Source organism: Hoplias malabaricus, chromosome 11 (assembly GCF_029633855.1).
Source record: "Hoplias malabaricus isolate fHopMal1 chromosome 11, fHopMal1.hap1, whole genome shotgun sequence".
Taxonomy (NCBI): domain Eukaryota; kingdom Metazoa; phylum Chordata; class Actinopteri; order Characiformes; family Erythrinidae; genus Hoplias; species Hoplias malabaricus.
Genome location: NC_089810.1, coordinates 28333181 through 28358296, shown reverse-complemented (window position 1 = coordinate 28358296; position 25116 = coordinate 28333181). Strand labels below are relative to the sequence as shown.

The 25116-nt window shown below is 39.1% G+C and overlaps 2 protein-coding genes across 2 annotated transcripts in view; both read right to left on the bottom strand.

The window, feature by feature from the left end:
- Positions 1-2653: 2653 nt before the first annotated feature.
- Positions 2654-12252, bottom strand: olfcr1 (olfactory receptor C family, r1). The gene is given in 7 exon segments (XM_066684464.1): positions 2654-3558; positions 3801-3810; positions 5466-5714; positions 7419-8208; positions 8210-8247; positions 9115-9388; positions 12017-12252. Coding segments are annotated over 7 exon segments (2502 nt in total).
- Positions 12253-15058: 2806 nt separating this feature from the next.
- The window catches only part of plch1 (phospholipase C, eta 1), a 140177-nt gene continuing 130119 nt past the window's right edge, over positions 15059-25116 (bottom strand). Inside the window, exons 23-24 of the mRNA XM_066685305.1 lie at positions 20514-20883; positions 15059-18453 (exon numbers count right to left, since the gene is read on the bottom strand). Of these exons, the coding sequence (XP_066541402.1) occupies positions 16121-18453; positions 20514-20883 (2703 nt within the window). The 3' untranslated portion in view covers positions 15059-16120. The remainder of the gene's footprint in view (positions 18454-20513; positions 20884-25116) is intronic.

The following is a 25116-nucleotide window of genomic DNA, read 5'->3' as shown; positions in this document are numbered from 1 at the left end:
CAGCTTAAAACATATGATAATCACACATCTTCTTACAGCTTATATCTCCTTCTAAATAGGAGACACAGTATGACCGAAATTTGTAGCCAGCAAAGCCGGTTTGTCAAGTTTATCTCGTTCTGAGGGCGACATTGTGGTTTGGATGCACAAATACTTCTATTACTGTTAGCATTAGCTTCTGCTAGCGGTAGTGTAACGGACCTCTTCAGCGCTTGACTTTCACTTGACTGTTTTGTCACGTTAGTTTTGTAAAATCCAAATAAGTTCCATATTATTGATGTTAAATTTCTTGGGGACTAACACTTTGCTGGTATTTTCATTGATGTTTTCCCTCTTTTGAAAAAAATGATGGGAAAGTGAGGCCTGATGGTATGCTATGACTGGTTTATCTGAGTGTCTCTGGGGTGGGCATGAAAGGGACTAGCAAATAATGTCACTTAATGTCATTTAAATATTTATTTTTTGAAATCTCACCTTAGACACACCACGTCCCTGCGATTTCTTTCCTCATCACATGTTTTAAATATTTCTGGCTTTGAACATACAAAAGAAAAATGTGTTATGTGAAGCCATTCTGAGAATAATTACTGCTATTACTGCTGTGCTAGTTTGAACATTGACTGTTTATTTTCATTTCTAGCTAAATATATTGAGTCCATCCATGTTTGCAGTACTGATTGCTCATAACATAGACTTGTATCTCCAGTTTTTTTATTTTTTCTACATAATTTTAACATACGCAGCACGTAGCGTCGCAGTCACACCGCTCCAGGGGCCTGGAGGTTGTAGGTTCGATTCCCGCTCCGGGTGACTGTCTGTGAGGAGTTGGTGTGTTCTCCCCGTGTCCGCGTGGGTTTCCTCCGGGTGCTCTGGTTTCCTCCCACAGTCCAAAAAACACACGTTGCAGGTGGATTGGCGACTCAAAAGTGTCCGTAGGTGTGTGAGTGAATGTGTCTGTGTTGCCCTGTGAAGGACTGGCGCCCCCTCCAGGGTGTATTCCCGCCTTGCGCCCAATGATTCCAGGTAGGCTCTGGACCCACCACGACCCTGAATTGGATAAGCGGTTACAGATAACGAATGAATGAATTTTAACATACCTCTTGGGGCTTACACAAATCTCACAATGAATGAACTAATAGAATTTTTTTCAAAATACTGTATAATTAAATGCATTTATTCATTTAGTTGGATTCCTGCTATGTACCTGCAACATAATATTATTATTTACTTGGAAATTTATCAGGAATTTTAAACTTGGGGTTTTAAAAAAATATTACTTTTATCTTTTCCCACTTTAAACAGGTGTGGGAGAGGGTTCAGTGACACCTAGCAGCACTATGGCCAACAGATATGGAAAGAGTCCCCAGATCCGTATTTCATATACTTATGTGTGAAAAATATGTCCTTTATTAAGCTCTAAAAAAAGATATATATATGTGTACATTTAAATGTAAATGTATATATACATGTATGCATTTAAAATTACATTTAAAAAACAGTTATAAATTGTGAATGCTCATTTTCTTAATCACATTTGAACACATTTCCTGAACACATTTTATAAGTGGTCAGAAACTTGTAAATGACTCACGAAAGAATAAAGTTGGTTTATAAATAAAATATTGGTTTAGTAGACATAAAGTAACTGTGCAATGGGCATTATTCAAATATCATTCCCAAAGGCCTAAATATAAAGGCAGTTATTTCACTGTATATTTAAAAATAAGAACGAACCCAAATTGGTACCAGTATAACATATTGACTCTATGGTTCTTATGGATCATTTATGTACCTTCTTAAGAAAAAAAAATCACATTAATTATATAGATCAATTGGCTACCATTCCATCCATTATCTGTAACCGCTTATCCAATTTAGGGTCGCGGGGGGTCCAGAGCCTACCTGGAATCATCGGGCGCAAGGCGGGAATACACCCTGGAGGGGACGCCAGTCCTTCACAGGGCAACACAGACACACACACATTCACACTCACACCTACGGACACTTTCGAGTTGCCAATCCACCTGCAACGTGTGTTTTTGGACTGTGGGAGGAAACCGGAGCACCCGGAGGAAACCCACGCGGACACGGGGAGAACACACCAACTCCTCACAGACAGTCACCCGGAGCTGGAATCGAACCCACAACCTCCAGGCCCCTGGAGCTGTGTGACTGCGACATTACCTGCTGCGCCACCGTGCCGCCCTCAATTGGCTACCATATGTAGTAATTCAATGCTGCTCAAATTTGCACTTAGTTATGTCAAAAATATGTCTACAATAACAAAGAAACGTGCAATCAAGCAAAGCTTTTCATTTATTTGATTTTCTTTTATACATATATATATATATATATATATGACCTATAAAGTAATCTTATGTTTATAATCAAGAACTGAAGTACACATAATCGTACAGTATATACAGCTGAAGATGTGATCAATGAGTACAGAGTTAAATGCAACAATTTAAAGCTTTATTGATTTTCTAATTGAAAATATGTTAACTCATCCTCTACGAAGAACACAAACAATTTTTTTCTATGTACAATTAATAATTATATAATATAACACTTAAGTAATAGCACTTATACAGTCATACTGCATAATGCACAATGTATATTTATATAGTATTATTAAAACTAAGTACATTCTCTATTGAGCTTTACCCATTAGGAATTTCTTGGTGTTTTTTTCCGGTCTCAATAAAATAATGTAACATTTGGGGGCAAATATAGAGACCAGGATGCCAAAGCTGGAGGCCAAAATGGCAAAGATTTCCACAGCAACACTGTACTTTCCTGGGGAACTGACATATGCTGGCACAAAGGTAATCCAAACAATGCAGAATATCAGCATGCTAAAGGTAATGAATTTGGCCTCATTGAAATTGTCTGGAAGCTTCCGGGCAAAGAAGGCCAGAAAGAAGCAGACTGCGGCCAGCAGGCCAATGTAACCCAGCACCAGGGAGAAGCCCACCACTGAGCCCACCATACACTCAAAAATAACCTTGGATCTTTGAATGCCAAAGTTGTGATGAGGTAAGGGTGGCTTGAGAGACAGCCATACAGTGCAGATGATCACCTGGATGCAAGTAAAGAACAGAACACTCCTTCTTTGCTGTCCTGGTTCAAACCACTTCATAAGGGATGCAGATCCAGGCCTGGCTGAACGGAAGGCCACAAGAACCACAATGGTCTTGACCAGGATACAGCAGATGCAGAGCACAAAGCTGATGCCAAATGCTGCCTGCTGCACACTGCAAGCCCGCACCGAGGGCTGACCCACAAACACAAGTGAGCATAGGAAGCAGAGTTTAAGTGATAGCAGGAGCAGGAAACTCAGCTCAGAATTGTTCGCCTTAACAATAGGAGTCTGCCTGTGGTATAGGAAAACAATAGCCACTGTTGCAGTTGTCACGGCACCAGATACAGCCACGGTTGTCAAGGTGATGCCCATAGTGTCATTGAAAGCAAGGTACTCAACCTCACAGGGGATACATGCTGTCCGGAGGCTATTGGACCAGAACTCTGGAGGGCAGTGGTAACATTCTGAAGAGCCTTTAAAAATAGATTAGGGTTAAATAATCACAATTCAGGTCTATACAGACCACAACGCCACTAAATATATTGGGAATTACTTGAATCATAGAAGCAGAAAAATGCAACTGGTTGCTAAGCCTGAAATCTGGAAGTGCATACAGAACTCTTTAGCTTTTCCTTAGAATATTCTAAAACAAATATCCTGAAAATTATGATAACATGAATATTTTATTCTGAAAAATAACTTGAATATTTCTGACAAATAGGAAACTGGAAACAGGAAATAAAACAAATGAATGGGGTCTATATTTGTCTGATTACCTGGACAGGACAGGATATGCCAATAAGTTTAAAAATAATTACATTCCCCTTACAAAAAAGAAGTTTATTATTATTTAAGTGTGTTTTAGTATAATTCATTTAAGGCATTTTATTTTTTTATGTACTTATCAGTGATATACTATTCACAATTTTATTTAAGTATATTCTGACAATTATATGGAAATATCTAAGTATATTTGGAGTAAAGTTGTAATTATTATCTAGACTGATGTACATTCATTCATTCATTCGTTGTCTACAACTGCTTATCCAGTTCAGGCAGTGGTGGATTGTGGTGGATCCAGAGCTTACACAGAATCACTGGCTGCAAAGTAGGAACACACCCTGGAGGGGGCATCAGTCTTTCGCAGGGCAGCACTCATTCACACCTATGGACATTTTAAAGTAGCCAATCCACCTACCAGCATGGACACGGGGAGAACACACCAAACTCCTCACAGACAGTCAAAGTGTGGCTTGAATCCACAACCACAGGGCCTGAAGCTGTGTGACCAATGTACATTTAAAAAGTATAATTATGCATTTTCCCGCGACCCTGAATTGGATTAAGCGGTTACAGATAATGAATGAATGAATGAATGAATTATGCATTTTGCATTATACATAACTTTTAAATACATGGTTGGGACTGTATTCATTCATTATCTGTAACCGCTTATCCAGTTCAGGGTTGCGGTGGGTCCAGAACCTACCTGGAATCATTGGGTGCAAGGCGGGAATACACCCTGGAGGGGGCACCAGTCCTTCACAGGGCAACACAGACTCACACACATTCACTCACGGACACTTTTGAGTTGCCAATCCACCTACCAACATGTGTTTTTGGACTGTGGGAGGAAACCAGAGCACCCAGAGGAAACCCACGCAAACACGGAGAGAACACACCAACTCCTCACAGACAGTAACCCGGAGCGGGAATCGAACCCACAACTGCGACACTACCTGCTGCGCCATCGTGCCGCCCGGACTGTATTCAGTGTTAACCAAATAATACATTAATTCATTAATTAATTCATGCAGCTGTTTGATTGCGACACTACCTGCTGCACCAACATACCAGCCCAAATTAATACAAAAACATAGAAACATTTGGCTGATATTACTGACAATATATTTCCAAGGTTTGAACAACATTATTGCAGTACTAAACATTAAATGAACTACTAAAAGACCATACCTACTACAATGTTGTCATTTGTGTGTTGAGGACACTTTTTCACAAATTTTAATTTTATATTTACTAAGTTAGCCCCCATCCACTGGTGGCACTGTTTCAGTGCATAAACTCAAAGTCTCTGTTATTTACCCAAAGAAGTGCTGTGAGGCCAGCACAGTTTTCCATTAAGGATAAATATACAAAACACTGCCTTCTATCTTTCTGGGCTCTGCAGTTAAATCTTTAGGTTAGGATTAAGGGAAATCGTGTATGCTTTTACCATGATTACATTAGTGTCAGTAGTTGTAGATATTTTAATTACTTAATCTGTAGGTAATTTGCAGTTCTGACCAAGTAGGAATTTATAAAATCTGACAAAATAATATCCAATAAATTGCATATCTAGTTTTCAATCTATATTTCAGACTTTATCAGTGATCTTGGTGTCCTGTGTTAGCACTTTCACCTTGTTTGAATTCCCTGGCCAAATGATAGCAGACTCATTAATGATAAGTTGAGAACCCTTCACTCGGCCAATGGGGATGTACTGCAGGGTTCCCCCAGGTTCTCTCTGCCAGTTCACCAAGTCATAAACTGCCGGAGTCTCCCCATCTTCAAAATAAAACTTCTCCCCGAGCTGAGTGGTAAAGTTTACCAGCTTAAGGTGCTCTAAAATCTAGAACAGAAGTGGGAGATTACAAAATATACAAAGGTAAATTCAAGTGAAATAAAACATCACTGTTATGCATTACAAAATTATGACCTGCAATAATAACTAATCTTGAATGCTAATGAAATCACTGATTTTCTGGCTTAAACAAATAAGCTAGCATTAGCTTGGTCAGCTTACAAACCGGATTCCAAAAAAGTTGGGACACTAAACAAATTGTGAATAAAAACTGAATGCAATGATGTAGAGATAGCAAATGTCAATTTTTATTCGTAATACAACATAGATGACAGATCAAAAGTTTAATCTGAGTAAATGTATCATTTTAAAGGAAAAATATGTTGATTCAAAATTTCACAGTGTCAACAAATCCCAAAAAAAGTTGGGACAAGCAGCAATAAGTGGCAGAAAAAAGGAAATTGAGCATATAACGAACAGCTGGAAGACCAATTAACACTAATTAGGTCAATTGACAACATGATTGTTATAACTTTTAAGTTATCATCATCAGCTGTGCATAACATCATCAAAAGACTCAGAGAATCTGGAACAATTGCTGTGCGTAAGGGTCAAGGCAATAAAACTCGTGATCTCCGGGCCCTTAAACGTCACTGCACCTCAAACAGGAATGCCACTGTCAAGGAAATAACAGAATGGGCTCAGGAATACTTCCAGAAAGCATTGTCAGTGAACACAATCCACTGTGCCATCCGCCGTTGCCAGCTGAAACTCTACAGTGCAAAGAGGAAGCCTTTTCTAAGCAAGCTCCACAAGCTCAGACATTTGCACTGGGCCAGGGGTCTTTTAAAATGAGTGTGGTAAAATGGAAGACTGTTCTGTGGTCAGATGAGTCACGATTTGAAATTCTTTATGGAACACTGGGACGCCATGTCATCGGGACCAGAGAGGACAAGGATAACCCAAGTTGTTATCAACGCTCCGTTCAGAAGCCGGCATCACTGATGGTATGCGGTTGCATGAGTGCTTGTGGCATGAGCAGCTTGAATGTCTGGAAAGGCACCATTAATGCAGAGAACTATGTTCAGGTTCTAGAACAACATATGCTCCCATCTAGACGTCATCTCTTTCAGGGAAGACCCTGCATTTTTCAACAAGATAATGCCAGACCACATTCTGCAGCAATCACAACATCATGGTTACGTAGAAGGATCCGAGTACTGAAATGGCCAGCCTGCAGTCTTTCACCTATAGAGAACATTTGGCGCATCATAAAGAGGAAGGTGCGACAAAGAAGGCCCAAGACGATTGAACAGTTAGAGGCCTGTATTAGACATGAATGGGAGAGCATTCCTATTTCTAAACTTGAGTAACTGGTCTCCTCTGTCCCCAAACATATGTTGAGTGTTGTAAGAAGTGGGGATGCCACACAGTGGTAAAAAATGGCCTTGTCTCAACTTTTTTTGGGATTTGTTGATGCCATAAAATTTTGAAACAACATATTTTTCCCTTAAAATAATACATTCTCTCAGTTTAAACTTTTGATCTGTGATTTGTGTTCTATTCTGAATAAAATATTAGATGTTGGCACCTCCGCATCATTGCATTCAGTTTTATTCACAATTTATTCAGTGTCCCAACTTTTTTGGAATCTGGTTTGTAAAATGTCCTCTAAAACCAAATCACATTAAGAGGAAAGAGTGAGAAACATCCATCTTGATCAAATATTTCCGTTAAAAGTCTACATTATACATTAAGAGGAACTGCCTTACATGCTTTGTAGAGCATCACTGGAGAGGAGCAACCTGAGGTCTTGGTGGGGTCAGAGGAATCAGGTGCAGTGCAGGCTAGCAGGGAGTGAAGTGCATGGGCAGCTGCATAAACTGCTAGGTACACGTTGTGGGTTATTCTGAGATTGGAAACATCTGTGAAACTATTCTCAATACCCTCCAGGGTTTCTGTCCCATTACATGGTGGTAAAATGCTTTGAGATCCAGCTGGGTCACAGCTAAAAGTCTTCTCCCACAGGACCCTGAGAAGCGAATCTTCAGGGTATCTAGAAGGGTGGAGCTTCTGAAGGTGTTTCTTGAACCCTGGGATGGGAGCACTCCTGATGGCCACTCCCTGTGTGCCTTTTGCAATGCTGTAGAGCATGGGGTTGCTAAGTAGACATCCACTAGTGCTCCAGATCTCACTGGCCAGGAACTGGCGGTCAGTCACATTCCTATGAACAAGTTCCATGAGGAACACCTCCACATCCACATACCAAGCAAACACCAGGATGACGCGAGCAGTCGAGGTCTGAACAGCTGTTGCCGCCCGGTCCACATCCTTGGCCAGGCGCTCCCAAAATAGTGTCTTAACAAAGGCCAGGCAAATCCCTGTGCCTTTGGTTTCCTCCTGAAACACCTGGACAGCCAGAAGGCCATAATCGTTGTCGGCCACCACGGCTCCCACCCATGTCCAGCCAAAGCGTCTGGCCATCAGTGCCATGGTGCGGGCCTGGTACTCATCACTAGGGATTGTCCGAAAGAAGTTCCCATCTGTTGCTGAGACATGCACATGTGGCGATGTAGCTTATCTTTAGGGGAATGAGGAGGATAACAAAAATATAAAATATCAGCATGTTAAACATAGAAAGATGTTACATGAATCAAATTAAATCTCTTGTGTCTTGAAAAAAACAAGTGAAAATATTGCCTTGTATATTAGTGCAGTAAATATAGGATATATACATATTGCTCTACACACTATTACTACTCACATATATATATACACCAGTTAGCCAAAATATTACAAAAGGTCAGAGAGAGTAGCTCTTGATGCACATTTTGTGTTGGTCATCCTCTAGTTTTTTTATTAATTAGTGGTCATAACCCATTGTCCACAGGATGCTGCTGACTGGAAATTTTTGTTTGGTGGACTATTCTCAGCCCAGCAGTTACAATGGGGGTGCTAAAACCTTAAGCAGCACTGCTGTGTCTAATCCACTCATACCGGCACAACACACACTAACACGCCACCACCACTTTTTCAGTGGCACTGCAGCACTGAGAATGATCTTCCACCCAAATCACTATTTTTTGGTCCTTGATCAGGGTAGAAAATGATGAAATGTGCACAAAAATTATGCAGAGCAACAGATGAACTATAATCTGTAACTGCAGAACTACAAAATGCTCCTATGCAGTCAGTGGAGCTGATAAAATGGAAAGTGAATATAAACACAAGGAGGTGTTCATAATATTGTGGCTGACCAGTGTATACCATTGCATACGATATTTACAATTTCATTCATCACTTATTAGCTGTTAATCTTTATATGATGCAAAATCTAACATTTACAGCTAAATTGGCTTTACATTATAGAAAACATTCCAAGATTTGGAATCCTGACATGGTACTTATTCTCTCATTATATTCCTTTCTGTTCCAGCATGTGACTCACTATTGGGATGTGCAGTGAGCTGAGACTTTTTGAGAGGATGATGCACTGGGTGGATGAAGAGTCTCCGATGATGAGTTTGACGGGTCGTGTGGCCCTACATGTACCGTTGCCACTGATCATGGACATTGCAGCTCTGAGGCTGAATGGATGACGTGTGCAGCTGCCCATGATATGGTAGCCCAGAAGAACCCCCGGCAACAAAGAGGGGTTTCTGTTAATCTCCTTCACTGCAAAAACCACAGCCTGAGCCCACTGCACTGGACTTTCCTGGAAACTGAGCAAAAATCATATATATATATATATATATATATATATATATATATATATATATATATATATATATATATATACATACATATTATGGCAAGCCAAACAGGAAATATTTAATGAACTTTGATATATATAGAATGAACTTTGATATATATAGAATGAAAGTTGATATATATAGAATGAACGCTGATATATATAGAATGAACTTTGATATATATAGAATGAAAGTTGATATATATAGAATGATCATGGCCAAGGACCTCCGAACCATTCTGGAGGATCATGTGCATTCAATGGTTCAAACATTGTATCCTGAAGGCGATTCCGTGTATCAGGACGACAATGCACGAATACACACAGCAAGACTGGTGAAAGATTGGTTTGTTGAACACGAAAGTGAAGTTGAACATCTCCCATAGCCTGCACAGTCACCAGATATAAATATTATTGAGCCACTTTGGGGTGTTTTGGAGGAGCGAGTCAGGAAACGTTTTCCTCCACCAGCATCACGTAGTGACCTGGCTACTATCCTGCAAGAAGAATGGCTTCAAATCCCTCTGACCACTGTGCAGGACTTTCTCAAGACAAATTGCTGCTGTATTGGCCACAAAAGGAGGCCCTACACCACACTAATACATTATTGTTGTCTAAAACCAGGTGTTTTAGTTTCATTGTCCAACCCCTGTATGTCAGCTTTCATTCTATATATAACAGCGTTCATTCTATATATATCAGTGTTCATTCTATATATATCAACTTTCATTCTATATATATCAGCGTTCATTTTATATATATCAAAGTTCATTCTATATATATCAGCGTTCATTCTATATATATCAAAGTTCATTATATATATATCAGTGTTCATTCTATATATATCAGTGTTCATTCTATATATATCAAAGTTCATTCTATATATATCAACTTTCATTCTATATATATCAAAGTTCATTCTATATATATCAAAGTTCATTCTATATATATCAGTGTTCATTCTATATATATCAAAGTTCATTCTATATATATCAACTTTCATTCTATATATATCAACTTTCATTCTATATATATCAGCGTTCATCCTATATATATCAAAGTTCATTCTATATATATCAACTTTCATTCTATATATATCAGCGTTCATTCTATATATATCAAAGTTCATTAAATATTTCCTGTTTGGCTTGCATAATATGTATATATATATATAGCTGTATACACTGTACAAATATGTGCACTTCAGTTCTTGATTATAAACATAAGATTACTTTGTAGGTCATATATATATATATATATATATATCAGATATTTCTGTGTTATCACAGAGCAATAAAGCAGGTAATAACTATATATAGCTGGAATAAGTCATTTTATCTATATTTTTTTCTTTTTTAACATAATTTAAAAACACCACAGAATTTTACATTGATAAATTTATATGGACTAGTAGAAACAGGCCAAAATCACATTTGAATAATGTATATTTAAAGGGTTATTTCCTTTTCTTTTTGGAAGACTTTGTTTCAGCATAAACAATAAATCAAATTTCTTCTTCAAAAATCATAAAATTTCAGTTTCAGTTCCATTATCACAGTTGATTTACTATATTCTGGGCTGTTCAGTATGTTAACAACTAAAAAATTTTAAGACTGATTTATTTTTTGTCTGAAACTAATTATTTTGTATTTTAACATATAGGAAAAATTCTTTTCAAAAACGTAAAATTATCAGACCACTAGGAATGCTACATAATAATGGAGTAAAATGTTGCATTATTTTAATTAAAAGTTGTTTTTTTTTCTTCTCCTGTAAAATGTTCTGTAAAAGCTCCTACTTTCACTATCAGTGATATAATAAAGTAGAAACTGATGGGAATCCCATATTGGCATATGCTGTGTGAGAGAGTCTGTTATTTGCATCCCATGACAGGAAAAAGAATTAATGAAGACATTGTGAGATTCCCAAAGAAATCACCATAATCCATAAAATGTTGTGTAAAACCACATAAAAAAATACCCATGCTCTCTGAAACTTTTCCACATGGATTTATGACATGTAACCCTTACATGTTAAGCAAAATTGTGACTGGAGGATCAAAACCTTGGGTGCTCAGTATTACCCACTTTACAAGAGATAGAAAATCTATTAAACTTATAATGAAATGTAATGCAAATCCCAGTCAATGTTAACCAGTTTCATTGGTGTGCTCAACATGAAATGTTCAGACAGTAATAAAACACACCAAAATCAATCCCACAATAATAACTATATACACATATAATCAGTGCACAAAATGATCATTGCTGATGCATCCATCAGCATCAGCTTTAGAGCCAATATTTCAACCTACAGATATTCCCTCCATTCTTATCAACAGAATTCAATAACACCAATAGTACAAAACAGTCATTAAAGGAACATATGTTGTTTGCTGTTTGTATTCTGCATCTAACATGAGCAAACATTGCTACTGAAAAAAAAGTTATAGTGGTCAAACAAACATCTTGCTCTTTTGTCTTCCACTGAAATCTGACCAGGGTACAGTATCACCTGTATAGAGCTACAGTATAAGGGTCATAATGTCAATTGTTTTTCAAATATAATTTTATTTATTTTATCCCCACTATCAACTCACTCTGAGCATGACTGAAGGTCAGGTTGTTTGGTGAAGCTCAGGTCCAGAATTCCTGGCAGGATGTAGACATTGAAAAGAGCTCCAATGACCACATCTCCTTCCTGAGACAGTCCAACCTTGTCCAGATGTTGCGCACTGTCCAGATACACACAGCTCTCCTCCCCAAATGTCCCACGCACTGACCACAGCAGTAGGACTACCGCAGAGAGGTGAAGGGAGGACACTGCAGCAGACATGAGCTCCTACTAAATGTCTTATTGATATTCTCTAACTCCCCAACCCAGCATGCCTATTTCTACTCTCCTCACAGCCCTGGGAGAGTACCACAACAACAAGCCAAAGTGCTCAACCCCCTAGGTTCAAGATTAAATATAATTGCCCAATATTTATCCATTACCACACACCTGACTGGATCTGCACTTAAAACGTATAAAAATTAAAAGATATAATAGAATCATGTTTTCTCTCTTACACACACACACACATAGTCCAGTCATAACATTATGACCACATCCTTGTTTCTACTCTTCACTGTCCATTCACTCAGCTACACTGACCATACAGGAGCACTGTGTAGTTTTTCAATTACAGATTGTAGTCCACCTGTTTCTCTGCATGTAAGGATCCTTAGAGAGCAAATATGATTTGTGTGGAAGATCATTCTCGGCCCTGTAACACACTGGTGGTGTATTAGTGTGTGTAGAAGTGCATCAAAAACAGCAGGGCATGTAGTTTTTAAAGATTTTGTCCACTCACTGACCGATATATCTGTTATGGCAATTGTCTAAGTGCAACCAGGAAGGAAGACCGATTCTCAGACCAGAGGAGAAATCAGAGGAACAAAGACACAGAGTCAAGTATTCACTCCAACTTCTTGTTTCTCCCTTAAAAACTGTATCAAACCTGAGTTGATAAACAAGTTGATAAACTTGTAGTTTCTCCCATAGAAACAAATCTGATGTCACCTGTGTTCCTTTTAGCGGACTATTTCTAAAGGCACCTTACTCATGTGGTGGAAAATTATGACAGAAAATAAGACAGCTCTTTGAGTCTCTGAGTCGGCATCAAGTCAGATAGCAAATTTTATAAACATGAGAGAGGGACATGCGCACAACGCAGTTTTTCACCTCTCTGATGACCATTTTTGATCAGCGTCTTTTTATACCTGGAAAACCCTTTGAAGTTCACCATCTGTTCGCTCTTTTACATTTCAATCATCTTTCACTGTATCCTGTTCCCAAAACTCAGAGTTTCCCACCATTGGTTTTCCACTATCTCCTGTATTTCTAACACCTTTCCAGACGTGGCCTGTGCCTCCCCCTCTATCTCTTTGGTCTGGAGACAAAGGGAGTTGATTGAACGGAAAGTTTTGATATGTTATTTGAAACACACACACACACACATAAGTCTGCTGTCTCACACAGAGAATTAGGAATAAAACAATTCCAGTTTTACACAAGCATGCGTGGTCATTGCTGATTAAAATATCTCTATTGATTATGAATCATTTTTATAAGCAGAATGTCCTGCCCTAGGAGCTTGTCAGCTCTGGAAACATAGAATCAGCAAAACCTTACCGCGGTTCAATCGGTGTTCCCTCCTGGTGTCCCATTCCAGTCCAATATCAGCGGCATCGGTGGACCCGCAGCAGAGCCACCTCCCCACTCTGGAGGTTTCTGGTGGTTAGCTGGATTAAGGTTTTTCAATCCGCCCTTTTCCTTCGCTCGGAGACCTCCAGATGCACGAGATATCCCGGACAACGAGCCCCCAAATTGTTATATTGCATTTTCCCATCTACCTTGATGGTGCCCCTTGAAAAGTTAAAGTCAGTGTCAATACCATCTGTCCATAATATCTGCTGCTGCACACTTTATCATTGGCAACTAGACACTTCCCACAGGATGCTGTTGGCCGGGGGTTTTTCATTAGTGGACTATTGTCAGTCCAGCAGTTACATTGAAGGCTTTAAAAACTCCATCAGCAACTGATGTGGTGGATCCACAAATACCAGCACAACACACATTAATAGTCCAAAATAATGTCCGTGTCACTGCAACTCTGAGAAAGATCCACCACCTAAATCATCCGTGGCTGTCCTGAACACTGAAGAACATGGTGAAATGCACCTAACAAAGTATTCAAGGCCACAACCTGTAATTGTAGAACAACAAAATGCTCCTGTATGGTCAGGAGTGAGGAGATATATACATATATATATTCATTATCTGTAACTGCTTATCCAGTTCAGGGTCATGCTGGGTCCACAGCTTACCAGGAATCATTGGGTGCAAGGCAGGAATACACCCTGGAGGGGGCGCCAGTCCTTCACAGGGCAACATACACACTCACACATTCACTCACACACTCACACCTACGAACACATTTGAGTCACCAATCCACCACCAACATTTTTTTTACCCTGAACTGGATACTTGCAGACTATGAATGAATGAATGAATGAATGACTGAATTAACCTCCAGTCAGGAATATATTAGATATGACATTTTACTGAATAGGTTAATAATGCTTTTATAAATTATTTTCACTTTAAAAGGTTCACTTAACTGTAGTACTAAATGAGATCCAGTGCTGTAAATGTGAACACAGACACCTGTTTTTGTGTAGTCTGTGTTTGTGTTTTTTGTGTAGTAAAGCAAACAAATAAATAAATTACACTTATAGAAAAGGCTATAAAAGTTCTAGATGAGTTCTACTCTCTGGCGTTTTCTCAGTTTATCTTACTTGAATTAATAAGTTATCAAAGCCTGCAAGAGTTGAGCCCAATATCCAAGAGCTGGAAACCCCAAATTGTACAGTGAACGTGAGTGTGTGTAGCCCTGTGAAGGACTGATCCAGTGATTTTGGGTGGGCTCCGGACACGACGCGACCCTAAACCTGGATAAGTGGTTACAGAAAATGAATAAATGTTTGCCTCAGAGAGAGAGAGAGGGAGAGGGATGTGTTTAAATAACAGATAAAAGGACATATCTCAAATCTCAAGAGAGAAAAGAATCACAAAAACAGAGGGAGATCATGTGAAACAGAATTTTATTGCATTGTTAGGAAAATGCTCATGGACATCTGATGAGCAACCATAAAAAGAAATATTGGGTGCCCTTTAACACAGAAGCTACAAAACAAAAAGGAACTCAGCTTAGTCCAAAGTGTGAGATACCTGCAACTTACTCAGGCTAGTCCAGTGTTCCCATTTCTAAAAGGAAAATTAATTATATCCTTAATTTTTTTGATATATCAAATAATATCATATAATTTGATAATTGTTATATATCAAAGCAATTACAAAAATAAAACTTTTAACCTCACAGTTTTTTTTCTTGAATATTAAGCTGTTATGTTTAAATTCATGCCTAATAGATAGATAGATAGATAGATTAACAGAGAGAGAGAGAGAGCAAGCAAATCAAAGCAAGCAGGATTCTCTTCTGTGTAGCAAGGAATAAAGCAGAGTTCTATGCAAAATCAGGGCACAGACACATCTACCCATCTATGCATAGTCATGCTGAACATGTCCACGGTCCACATGCTGTTTCCACAGTTCAGTTTCAAACATAAAACCCATAGGGCCTTAAAATAAAAGGCAAATTTGCCAAGCTTAGCTAAATTTGCCGATATATGTACATAGAACACAGACTTACATGTAACAAAAATAAGTGCAGGAAGACTGAATAAGGAACAAATTTGAAGACCAAGACAAAATGCCTCCATTAAAAACAACCATCATTAAGCTTGGTTATTTTATCCTTTACAAGTAAATATTCATTTCAAATATGCACGTTAACACACATGACATGGTTTAGATAAACATGGATGAAACGTATTTGATACAGTAGTAATTTGGTGTAGTGCATCTTGGACCAGAAACTCACTGATCAGTATATGCTGTAATATTTAGACCATACTGGAAGTTTCAAATTAGGTTTTTCAATCTCTGTCCATGTGTAATCAAAGTGCACTTTATACGTTTGACAACAAGCTCGCAAGTACAGCATTAAAGACTGAGAAAGGTTTTCTAACTGGAAGTGAATTCACACTGGTAGCAAGTACATGTACAGGCAAAACAAGGAAAAAAAATCCTCAGAAAGTCAAAGCCTAAGCAAGAAGTAAACCTCAGGCTCTGAAGAGGGGCAGGAATCAGAGTGGAGCACAAAGTCATCAGCATAGCATTGATCTCTGTAGCCATAACCCAGTCTTGTGCAGGCACCTTCAGGCAAGCCCCGGTCCTCCAGCTCCACATGCTCCAGGTATCCAGCAATATAGGACCCAGTGGAATGCCTGTTGATAAGAAGATTTTGAGAAGACACTGGCTTATTGCGAAGCACTACCTCTCGGGCACCTGCAGGTTGTTTGAGTGCCTCTTGCTGTCTTTCTTTAGCACGGCTGGCTATGTGGCGTACACGACTCTGACTGCGAGAGGATAGCCTTCGTGAGAGAAACTGTGGTGGGCCCTCTTTGTCCTTTGAAGAAAATGCACAGTTGAGTGGAACTGAAGGGATCATTGAGAGGGGCTTGGGAGTAGGTTTAAATTGAGGAGGCATAGAACAGGGGTGCTCTGTCTCTTCTAATGTCACGAGTTTGCGAAGCTGTTCAGTCAAGGGGTCTGTAGATTGCGATCGATTGGCCACCCCATATGTCTGTCTCTGGTCGCACATTGCAGGAGTGATAAAACTGCGGCTGATGACTTTGTACTTGCTCTGGAAGTTACAGGAGATGTCCTCAGATGTCAAGTCACCCAAGCTCTTCGACTTACATGGACTGGGAGACTGGGCAAAATATATTTCATTGTAGCCCTCAGGAGTGGTTGGTTTTAAGGCTCGGTTTTGTTGCATGGACTGTGAATATTGCTTTGGAGGAACAAATCTTGCTCCATATTCCAGAGAGCTGTACACTGGATCATAATCAGTGACAGGCAAGTAGGAATACTCTTGAGAAGGGTTACTAACTTGCGTCTTTAGAGGACAGTTGGAGAATGAATACCCTTTCTGGAAGCGCTGTGTCCTGCAGGTCAAACCAATCCTGTCCCTTGTCTCCCAGTTTCTGTCATTGGAAATATCATTGTACCCACACGGCTGAAATTTTGGACTGTAAAACTGCTGTGTCTGTGGTTTACTGCTAGGGTAGCCATGCTGATGCACTGTGGTGGAGACCAAATGTTGGTGTGGTGAAGCGCGCTGGCAAGGTCTGTACGAAAGAGATGACTCTGCAGAATGTGAGCTTGCAGTAGGTTTATTTGGAGATTTGCTTGACGAAGAAGATACATAGGGATTCTGGAGAGGGAATGATGGAATATATGTTGATCTGTGAAGTGTAGAAAGCTGGTTTGAAAGCTCGAGATCACTGTTCCACTGCCGGTCATGATGAGTGGGTGCCAGAGTCATTGTTGCATCCTCAGGCTCTCCATCCACACTGATCTCCACTTCCATCAAGCTACTACTGGCTGAACCATGACACATAAGGAAGCGGTCTGAGGCTGTGCTGTTTATTGAGGTTTCTCTGTAACCTCCACATCCCCAGTTTCTGGAAGAACCAGATGCATGGTACTGATTACTGTAGCTGTCATCTCCAAATGTCATCCAGCCCGTATTGTTTTCTGTCACCCTTCCAAAATTCAACTTGTTAGGTGAAGATCTTCTGTTACCCCCTGGATTCTTTAAGTCACTGCAGATAGTTTGATCAGGATCATCACACACAGAGACAGGAGGCAGTTCTTCTTCATCCAAAATTGTAAACGCAGTTTGTTCAGTAGTCTCAGGACTAGAAGAGGGGAATTCCTGATGTTTTTTTAGAGGGGTGCTGGAAAGCTGGTTGCTTGTTTTTGGGATGGAGAGTTTAGAGGGCTGCAAGCCTGGTGACATTTTAAGGTTACTCTTTTCAGCACTGACTTCAAACTCACCAATTAATGCTGATATGGACCCATAAGTGCCATAACCATTGCCAAGGGACACATCATCAATGAGACGGGAGAGGGTACTATCCTGAAATGATGTCTCATTAGGTTGGTTGGATTGATACACTATGGGTGGAACAGGGAACGGGGCATGAGCTCCTGTAGAGGAAGATGTGTTGGATATTTTGTTATTTCGGGGAGCGTCTCTTTGGTGCCTCTCTGTCTGTGAACTACTGGGACAGCCAGGTTGATCCAAGAGACCTTTGGTTATCCATTTAGGCAGAGTAAAATCATAAGCTTTGGTCTGTAGGGTGAAGCCATGGTATGAAGGTTCTTCCAGGATATGATCGGTGATAGATTCACCTTCCCTTCCAATAACCAAATAGGAAGTCTCACCCACTTCTTCGGACTCAGTGGCTCTGCCCTCAATGACTTGTATAGGGAGGGCATTATCATCAGGGCATTTATGGGGAGAGGTTTCAACAAGGAGATCCAACGACACAGACCTTGGCCTCTCCAAGTGGACTGAATCTGTAGGGGACATAATGCTGAAGTGTTAGCTGTTGTTAAGGAATTTCCGAAACCTCCAATAACACCAAACTTAACACAAGCCACTCTGCACACAAAGACAAATGGGATTTACCACCAAGTACAACTGTGAGAGGGAGGGTTGAGAATGAGATTAAAAAACAAGATAAATTTTTGCTGTGTGTTTAGCACTTATGTTTTCAAAATAATCATTAGAGACAATGAGATTTGAGATACTTCTTGTCTTACAAATGGAACGTCACAATAAAAATTGATTTTTAACATTTAGAAATAAAAATTACATCAGTGAAATGATGTAATACTGGAATGTTTTAGATGAGGCAACCTAAATAAGGCTTGTAGATTACCTGTAAGGGTTTCCTAGTCAGTTTTCTACTATAAAGAGGAACAACAGTAAAGACAGAACAAGACAAAAGAATGTTAAAGTATTGAGGAAATAACCCTGCAAATCTGAATAATTCAAAGCTAGAGTTCAAAGAGAATACAAAACAGTTGGCTGAAAAAAATAAATGTGAATTATGAGTTAAATTAAAAAACAGAACTTGGTTCTAAATATTTGTACAATATTAATGCATAATATTAATGCATTAATAAGTGTGGCAATTTTAGAATTCACAAAGTAGACAAGTGTAATTAACCAAATGTTTTTTTTGACAGCACTAGTCTTGAGAAATATTTTTTTTTCACATTATGATCCTGAAGATATTTATGCTACCAGTTACACCAAGCCAGCTTTGTATATAAACCTTTGTATTGAATTTGAAATCCTTTAACTTTGGCATTTTTATTGATGGCTAATTTATCAATAACATTATCAAGTTTCTGACTTTTGGATTGTATTAAAGCCACTGTCCACTTTTTTAGGATAAGAATATGTTAAAAATAATGTTAATCTTGAAAATATACTAAAGAATTTTATGTTATATTCAGTATAATCACTGGATTATACTGCCTTGTCTCTATCTAATCATACCTATTCTGTAGTGGTCCTGGGGGGACCTGACCATTGAAGAACAGGGTAAAAGGGTTAACAAACTATGCAGAGAAACAAATGGACTACAGTGTGTAATTGTAGAACAACAAAGTGCTTCTATATTGTAAGTTGACCTGATAAAATGAAAAATGAATGTAGATACAAGGTAGGTGTTCCTAATCCATGCCATGACAATGTAACAAAAAAATTAGTAGGGGTGATAGCACTAGCAAAAAGGTAGCCCTGTTACACAGGGTAGGGGGTCCTACATTTCACAAAAACTGAGAGGCAACTCGCAACAAGACTGTTGTCTATGATAGAAAAAATAGGCACATGCTGTGCCCTCATGGTACTGTACTGAAGCCCTGTGTTCTGCACTGCCCTAGAAGAGTATGTCATTGGGGGACAATGGGTGAGCACACTTGACACTTCTAGAGGCTTGAATACTGGCCAGGTCCTGAAGGTAAATTCGGGTTTGGGGGTATGAGTTGCAGGGTGTTTAGGGAAACTAAAACATCCTTTAGTATTTGTAATGCAGTCGGGGTGCTTACAAGGTGTGTTAAATGTTACATTACCACTGCCCTCCTGAGAAACACAATCAAAACATTACTTTAGATGGTGAATATGTTGAGAGCAGTGTCTTTATTTAGTTGAGTATCATAAATTTATTGCTTACTCTGGTACTTTGGCAGACCTGAGATCACATAAGCAAAATTTTGTCCTACACAAATCAACAAAATAATGCAGTGGAAAAAATAAACAAATAAAAGAATGTTCCAAAAGCCAAAAGCCTAGGTCATTTTCTATGCACCAACTTAGAGCACCTTTATCATAAGATATAAAGGTAATGGTTAGAAAATAGTATTAAAATGAATGGATAGTGGCTTTAAATCTTGATATCTAACCAGTGTTTCATCAAAAAGTTACAAAGAAAATAATACAGGAGTCAATATCTGTTATTAAGAATGGATATTAACATGGATATCAAAGTTCAAATAACAAAGTCTATTAACATGGATATCAAAGTTGGCTATATATCCAGAGACTGAAGACTGATCATAAAGCTCACCAATTATAGTGTCAGCACCGGAGTCAGGTCCATCGGTTTCAGGGGAGGACAGTGTTAGACGGCTCTGTAGGACCTTATCCAGGGGCATGGAGACTGGCCGGTGCTGCAGTGCCATCCTGGGGCCAACTCTCCTCTCCACAGGCTGCTGTTTAAGTTCCCCATTGCTATCTTTGCTGTCTCTGTCCAGTGAGTGTCCTGTCTCAGACAATGCTATCTTAGTCTTCTTGCGTCCCTTTGCAGGTGCACTAGCTGTCCTGCGCAACAGGTGGTTACTTGTGGAGCGCTTTCGCGGCGGGACACCAATGTTGGTGTCCACAGAACATTTGGAGCTCCTGCTGAACAAGCCACGGAAACCTCGCAACTGACGACTCTAATGGAGAGGATTCAGAAGAAAATCAGCAATTAGCTGGACAGTAAAATTTCCTAGTGTGATATTTATGTGTGCACAAATCCATACACATGCAGTGTTGTTATATGATCAGTTAAATTTAAAGGACACAAAACCTAACTGTATAAACTGCTCCATTATCCACCAAAGAAACAATATGGTACAGCAGGCTACAAGCCTGTATAATCCGGTAAGAAACAGAAATTTCTATTCATACATAAGTTAATCTGTTCGGGCCAATACATGTTAAAATCTTTTCTGTAAAACATCTTCAAACATCTCTCTTAATCCGCTGAAACCACATCCAGGTCATGCAGGCTTGTCAGTGTGGTTACACAGGATAAAATCTGCAAACAATATTCCAAGGTTCAACAAGAAATATTATATGTTGGTTCTGGAATCTCTGAAGCTTCGGCTTTATTTATTTATTTATTTATTTTTGTTTTTGAGTTTGGTGTATCTTCATGATTGAGAGGGTCTTCAAAGAGGGTGTTTATGGAGGTATATTTGGTGCAAAAGCCCTGAGCACCTGTGACAGCGAAATTTGTATTTGTAGAAAATAGTCACGTGTATCAATAAATTTGAAGTCACAGAGAAAATCCCTTCAGGAGAGCTTAACAGTTACATCTTTACAAATTCTTCATTGTTGGTGCACAAATACAATTCTACACTCAAAAGTACAAAATTATCATACGCTCACAGTTTTGCTCCATTTGTAGCAGTGAATACGGTGCAGAACACATTCACCCACTCATATAATACATGCACAAAAGTTGCACATTCGCAAAGCAATATGCAATAAATTGAATCTGTTCAATGTGAGTTACACACCTGCATCTTTTTGGGGGAATATTTGCCTTGTGCAAACACTAGTCAATGACTACACCTGCTTGAATCTGCAGATATTTGGTGCAAAAGTGAGAACAAACTGAAGTTGTCATGTGAGCGAAAAAGACATTTGAGACTCATAGCTGCAGATTCAAGCAGGTGTAATCACTGACAAGACCAATTTTGTTTGTGCAAGACCAATATACCCCCCAAAAAAAATCCAAAAGTGTAAACTCACATTGCAGAAATTCAAATATTGGTTTGCCAATGCGCAACTTTTGTCAATGTTTTATACGAGAGTGTGAATGTATTTTGCACAATATTCACCATTGCAACGGTAGCAAAATTGTGAACGTATGTAGTTTTTGTGTGTGTAGAATTGTATTTCAATGTGTATCTAGAATGTGTAAAGGTGTAACTGTTATGCTGTATTTGTGGAAGAGGAAAAAATCTACAGGTTTGCAACTCCTGAAGAGATTTTCTCTGTGACCTCAAATGTATTGATACACATGTGTGACTATTTTCTACAACTACAAATTTCACTGTCACAGATACTCAGGGCTTTTGCACCAAATATACCTCCATAGGCGTTCACCTTGAACTTAAATTGGTCAGCTGAGTTTGAACTAACAGGCACTGTTGCTACCAGATTTGGACTGTGCAAGTGCAAAACATCATGCTTGTGTACATTTTGCTGATAGCATTGATACTTAATTCATTTAGGGCGCCTACACACTAAAGGCTGATGGAGCGTCAGAAACGCATTCATCAAATGTATTTCAGTTAGGTCTCTACGTAGGCACTGGCGGACTACAAACGTGCCTGTATGCAGTTATGGCAAGCCGCTTTAACATTAAATTCAATCTGACTGTCTTCAATTAAATATCGGATACCTACAGTTTTGACTACTAACAATTATATTTTGACTAGTCAGAATGACAGTTTAAGATATCTGCATTTACAATCTGACTAGTAAGAACAGTAATTTAAGATATCGACAACTAAATTTTGACTAGTCAAAATGTCTTTTATGATCTTTCTAATGATGTCAGCAAATTTGTCATCTGATGAGTCAATTATGGCAAGACATTTTAGCATTTAATAATTTTTTTCTTGATATCAAGAATTCAATTTACACATGTATTCCAAAAAGGCTCAGCACCCACTACAACCCTGAACTCGATAAGACAATGAATGAATGAATTTACACATGTGAATATTCAATTGTTCCTAGATATTTTTACTAGTGATAATTTAAATCTTACTAGCAAGATTTTAATTGTTACTAGTGATTTTTTTTTCTATTAGCAATTTAATATTTACTAGTAAAAATTAAATTGTTGATATCAGAAAATCTATTTTCACTAGTACTAATAAAATGTCTGATATCAAGGATTGTATTTTTACTTGCGAATATTTTAAGGCAAATTAATGGGCAATGGGGAAATTCAAGAGTTTCCCCATTCATATTTATGAGGGAAATTTGCACTTAGAGGGCACAGGGAATGCTGTAAAAGTATTGTTCTTTGACTTTTCCAGTGCTTTCAATACAATCCAGCCATCACTACTTAGGGGGAAGTTGGAGGGAGCTGGTGTTGACTGTCATCTGGCTGCATGGATCACTGATTACCTCACCAACAGACTGCAGTGCATGAGGCTACGTGACTGAGTGTCTGATGTGGTGTTCTGCAGCATGGGGGCCCCCCAGGGTACAGTTCTCTCTCCTTTCCTATTTACACTCTACACATCAGACTTCAGTTATAACTCGGAAGCTGCCACCTCCAGAAGTTCTCTGATGATACGCCCATTGTTGGACGTGTGTCAGAGGTGTACGATCTGGAGTATAGAGAAGTCATCACCAACTTTGTGGACTGGTGTGACTTGAACAAACTGTGTATTAATGTAAGCAAGACAAAGGAGGTGGTGATTGATTTCAGAAAGAAGGCTATCCAATTTCCCCCAATGAATATCCAGGGTGTGGACATTGAGATTGTGAAGGAATATAAATACCTGGGCGTTCACCTTAGCAATAAACTGGATTGGTCAATAAACACAGATGTCTTGTACAAGAAGGGCCAAAGTCATCTGCACTTGCTGAGGAGGCTGAGGTCCTTTAGGGTGTGCAGGACACTGCTAAGGACTTTTTACGACACTGCGGTGGCTTCAGTGATTTTCTATGCTGTGGTTTGTTGGGGCTGTGGAAGCTCTGATAGGGACAGGACTCTTCCTAAATAAACTGGTCAGAAGGGCTGGCTCAGTCTTAGACTGTCCTCTGGAGTCCATAGAGGAGGTGGGGGAGAGGAGAATGCTAGCAAAACTGATATCAATTGTGGATAACCCCTCTCACCCCCTATATGCGACAGGGGCCTTGAGCAGCTCCTTTAGCAGACGACTGTTACACCCACAGTGTAGGAAGGAGAGATACCGAAGGTCATTCTTACCTACTGCTGTTAGATTATGCAAAACTCACAATATGTAATATATACTATTATCTTGCATATATTTTGTCTTTGTACTACCAGTATTACTACCTCTGCCCTTTTCCCAACAATGCGAATAATCATGTGCAATAACCATCTCTGTATGGTTGTATGGGTTATATGTTTGTGAGTATGTAAGTTTGTAAGTCTTTTTCTCCATTGTTTCTCCATTGTTTTTATTTCCCACTTCTTGTCCAATGCCTAAGATTGTGTGCTGCTGTAACAAGTGAATTTCCCCAATGTGGGATCAATAAAGTCAAGTCTAAGTCTAAGTCAAAACATTTTTACTATTAAAAATTCAATTCTTGATATCAAAAATAAAAATGTCACTAGTAGAAATTGCGGCACAGTGGTGCAGGTAGTGTCGCAGTCACACAGCTCCAGGGACCTGGAGGTTGTGGGTTCGATTCCCACTCTGGGTGACTGCCTGTGAGGTGTTGGTGTGTTCTCCCCGTGTCTGTGTGGGTTTCCTCCCATGGTCCAAAAACACATGTTGGTAGGTGGATTGGTGACTTCAAAGTGTGTGTGTGTTGCCCTGTGAAGGACTGGCGCCCCTTCCAGGGTGTATTCCCTGCCTTGCGTCCAATGATTCCAGGTAGGCTCTGGACCCACCGTGACCCTGAATTGGATAAGCGGTTACAGATAATGAGTGAATGAATGAATTTGTCACTAGTAAAATAAAAACAATCATTGATATCAAAAAATTTATTTTTACTAGTGAAAAGGTATTTTTTGATATCAGGGATTAAATTTTTACTAGTGAAATTTGTATTTTTTATATCAAGAATTTAACTTTTACATGTGTAAATTACATTTTGGAAATCAAGAATTGAATTTTTACTAGTAAAAATGTTTCCCCCATTAAAATGAATGGGGAAGCTCTTGAATTATCACTAGTATGAATTCA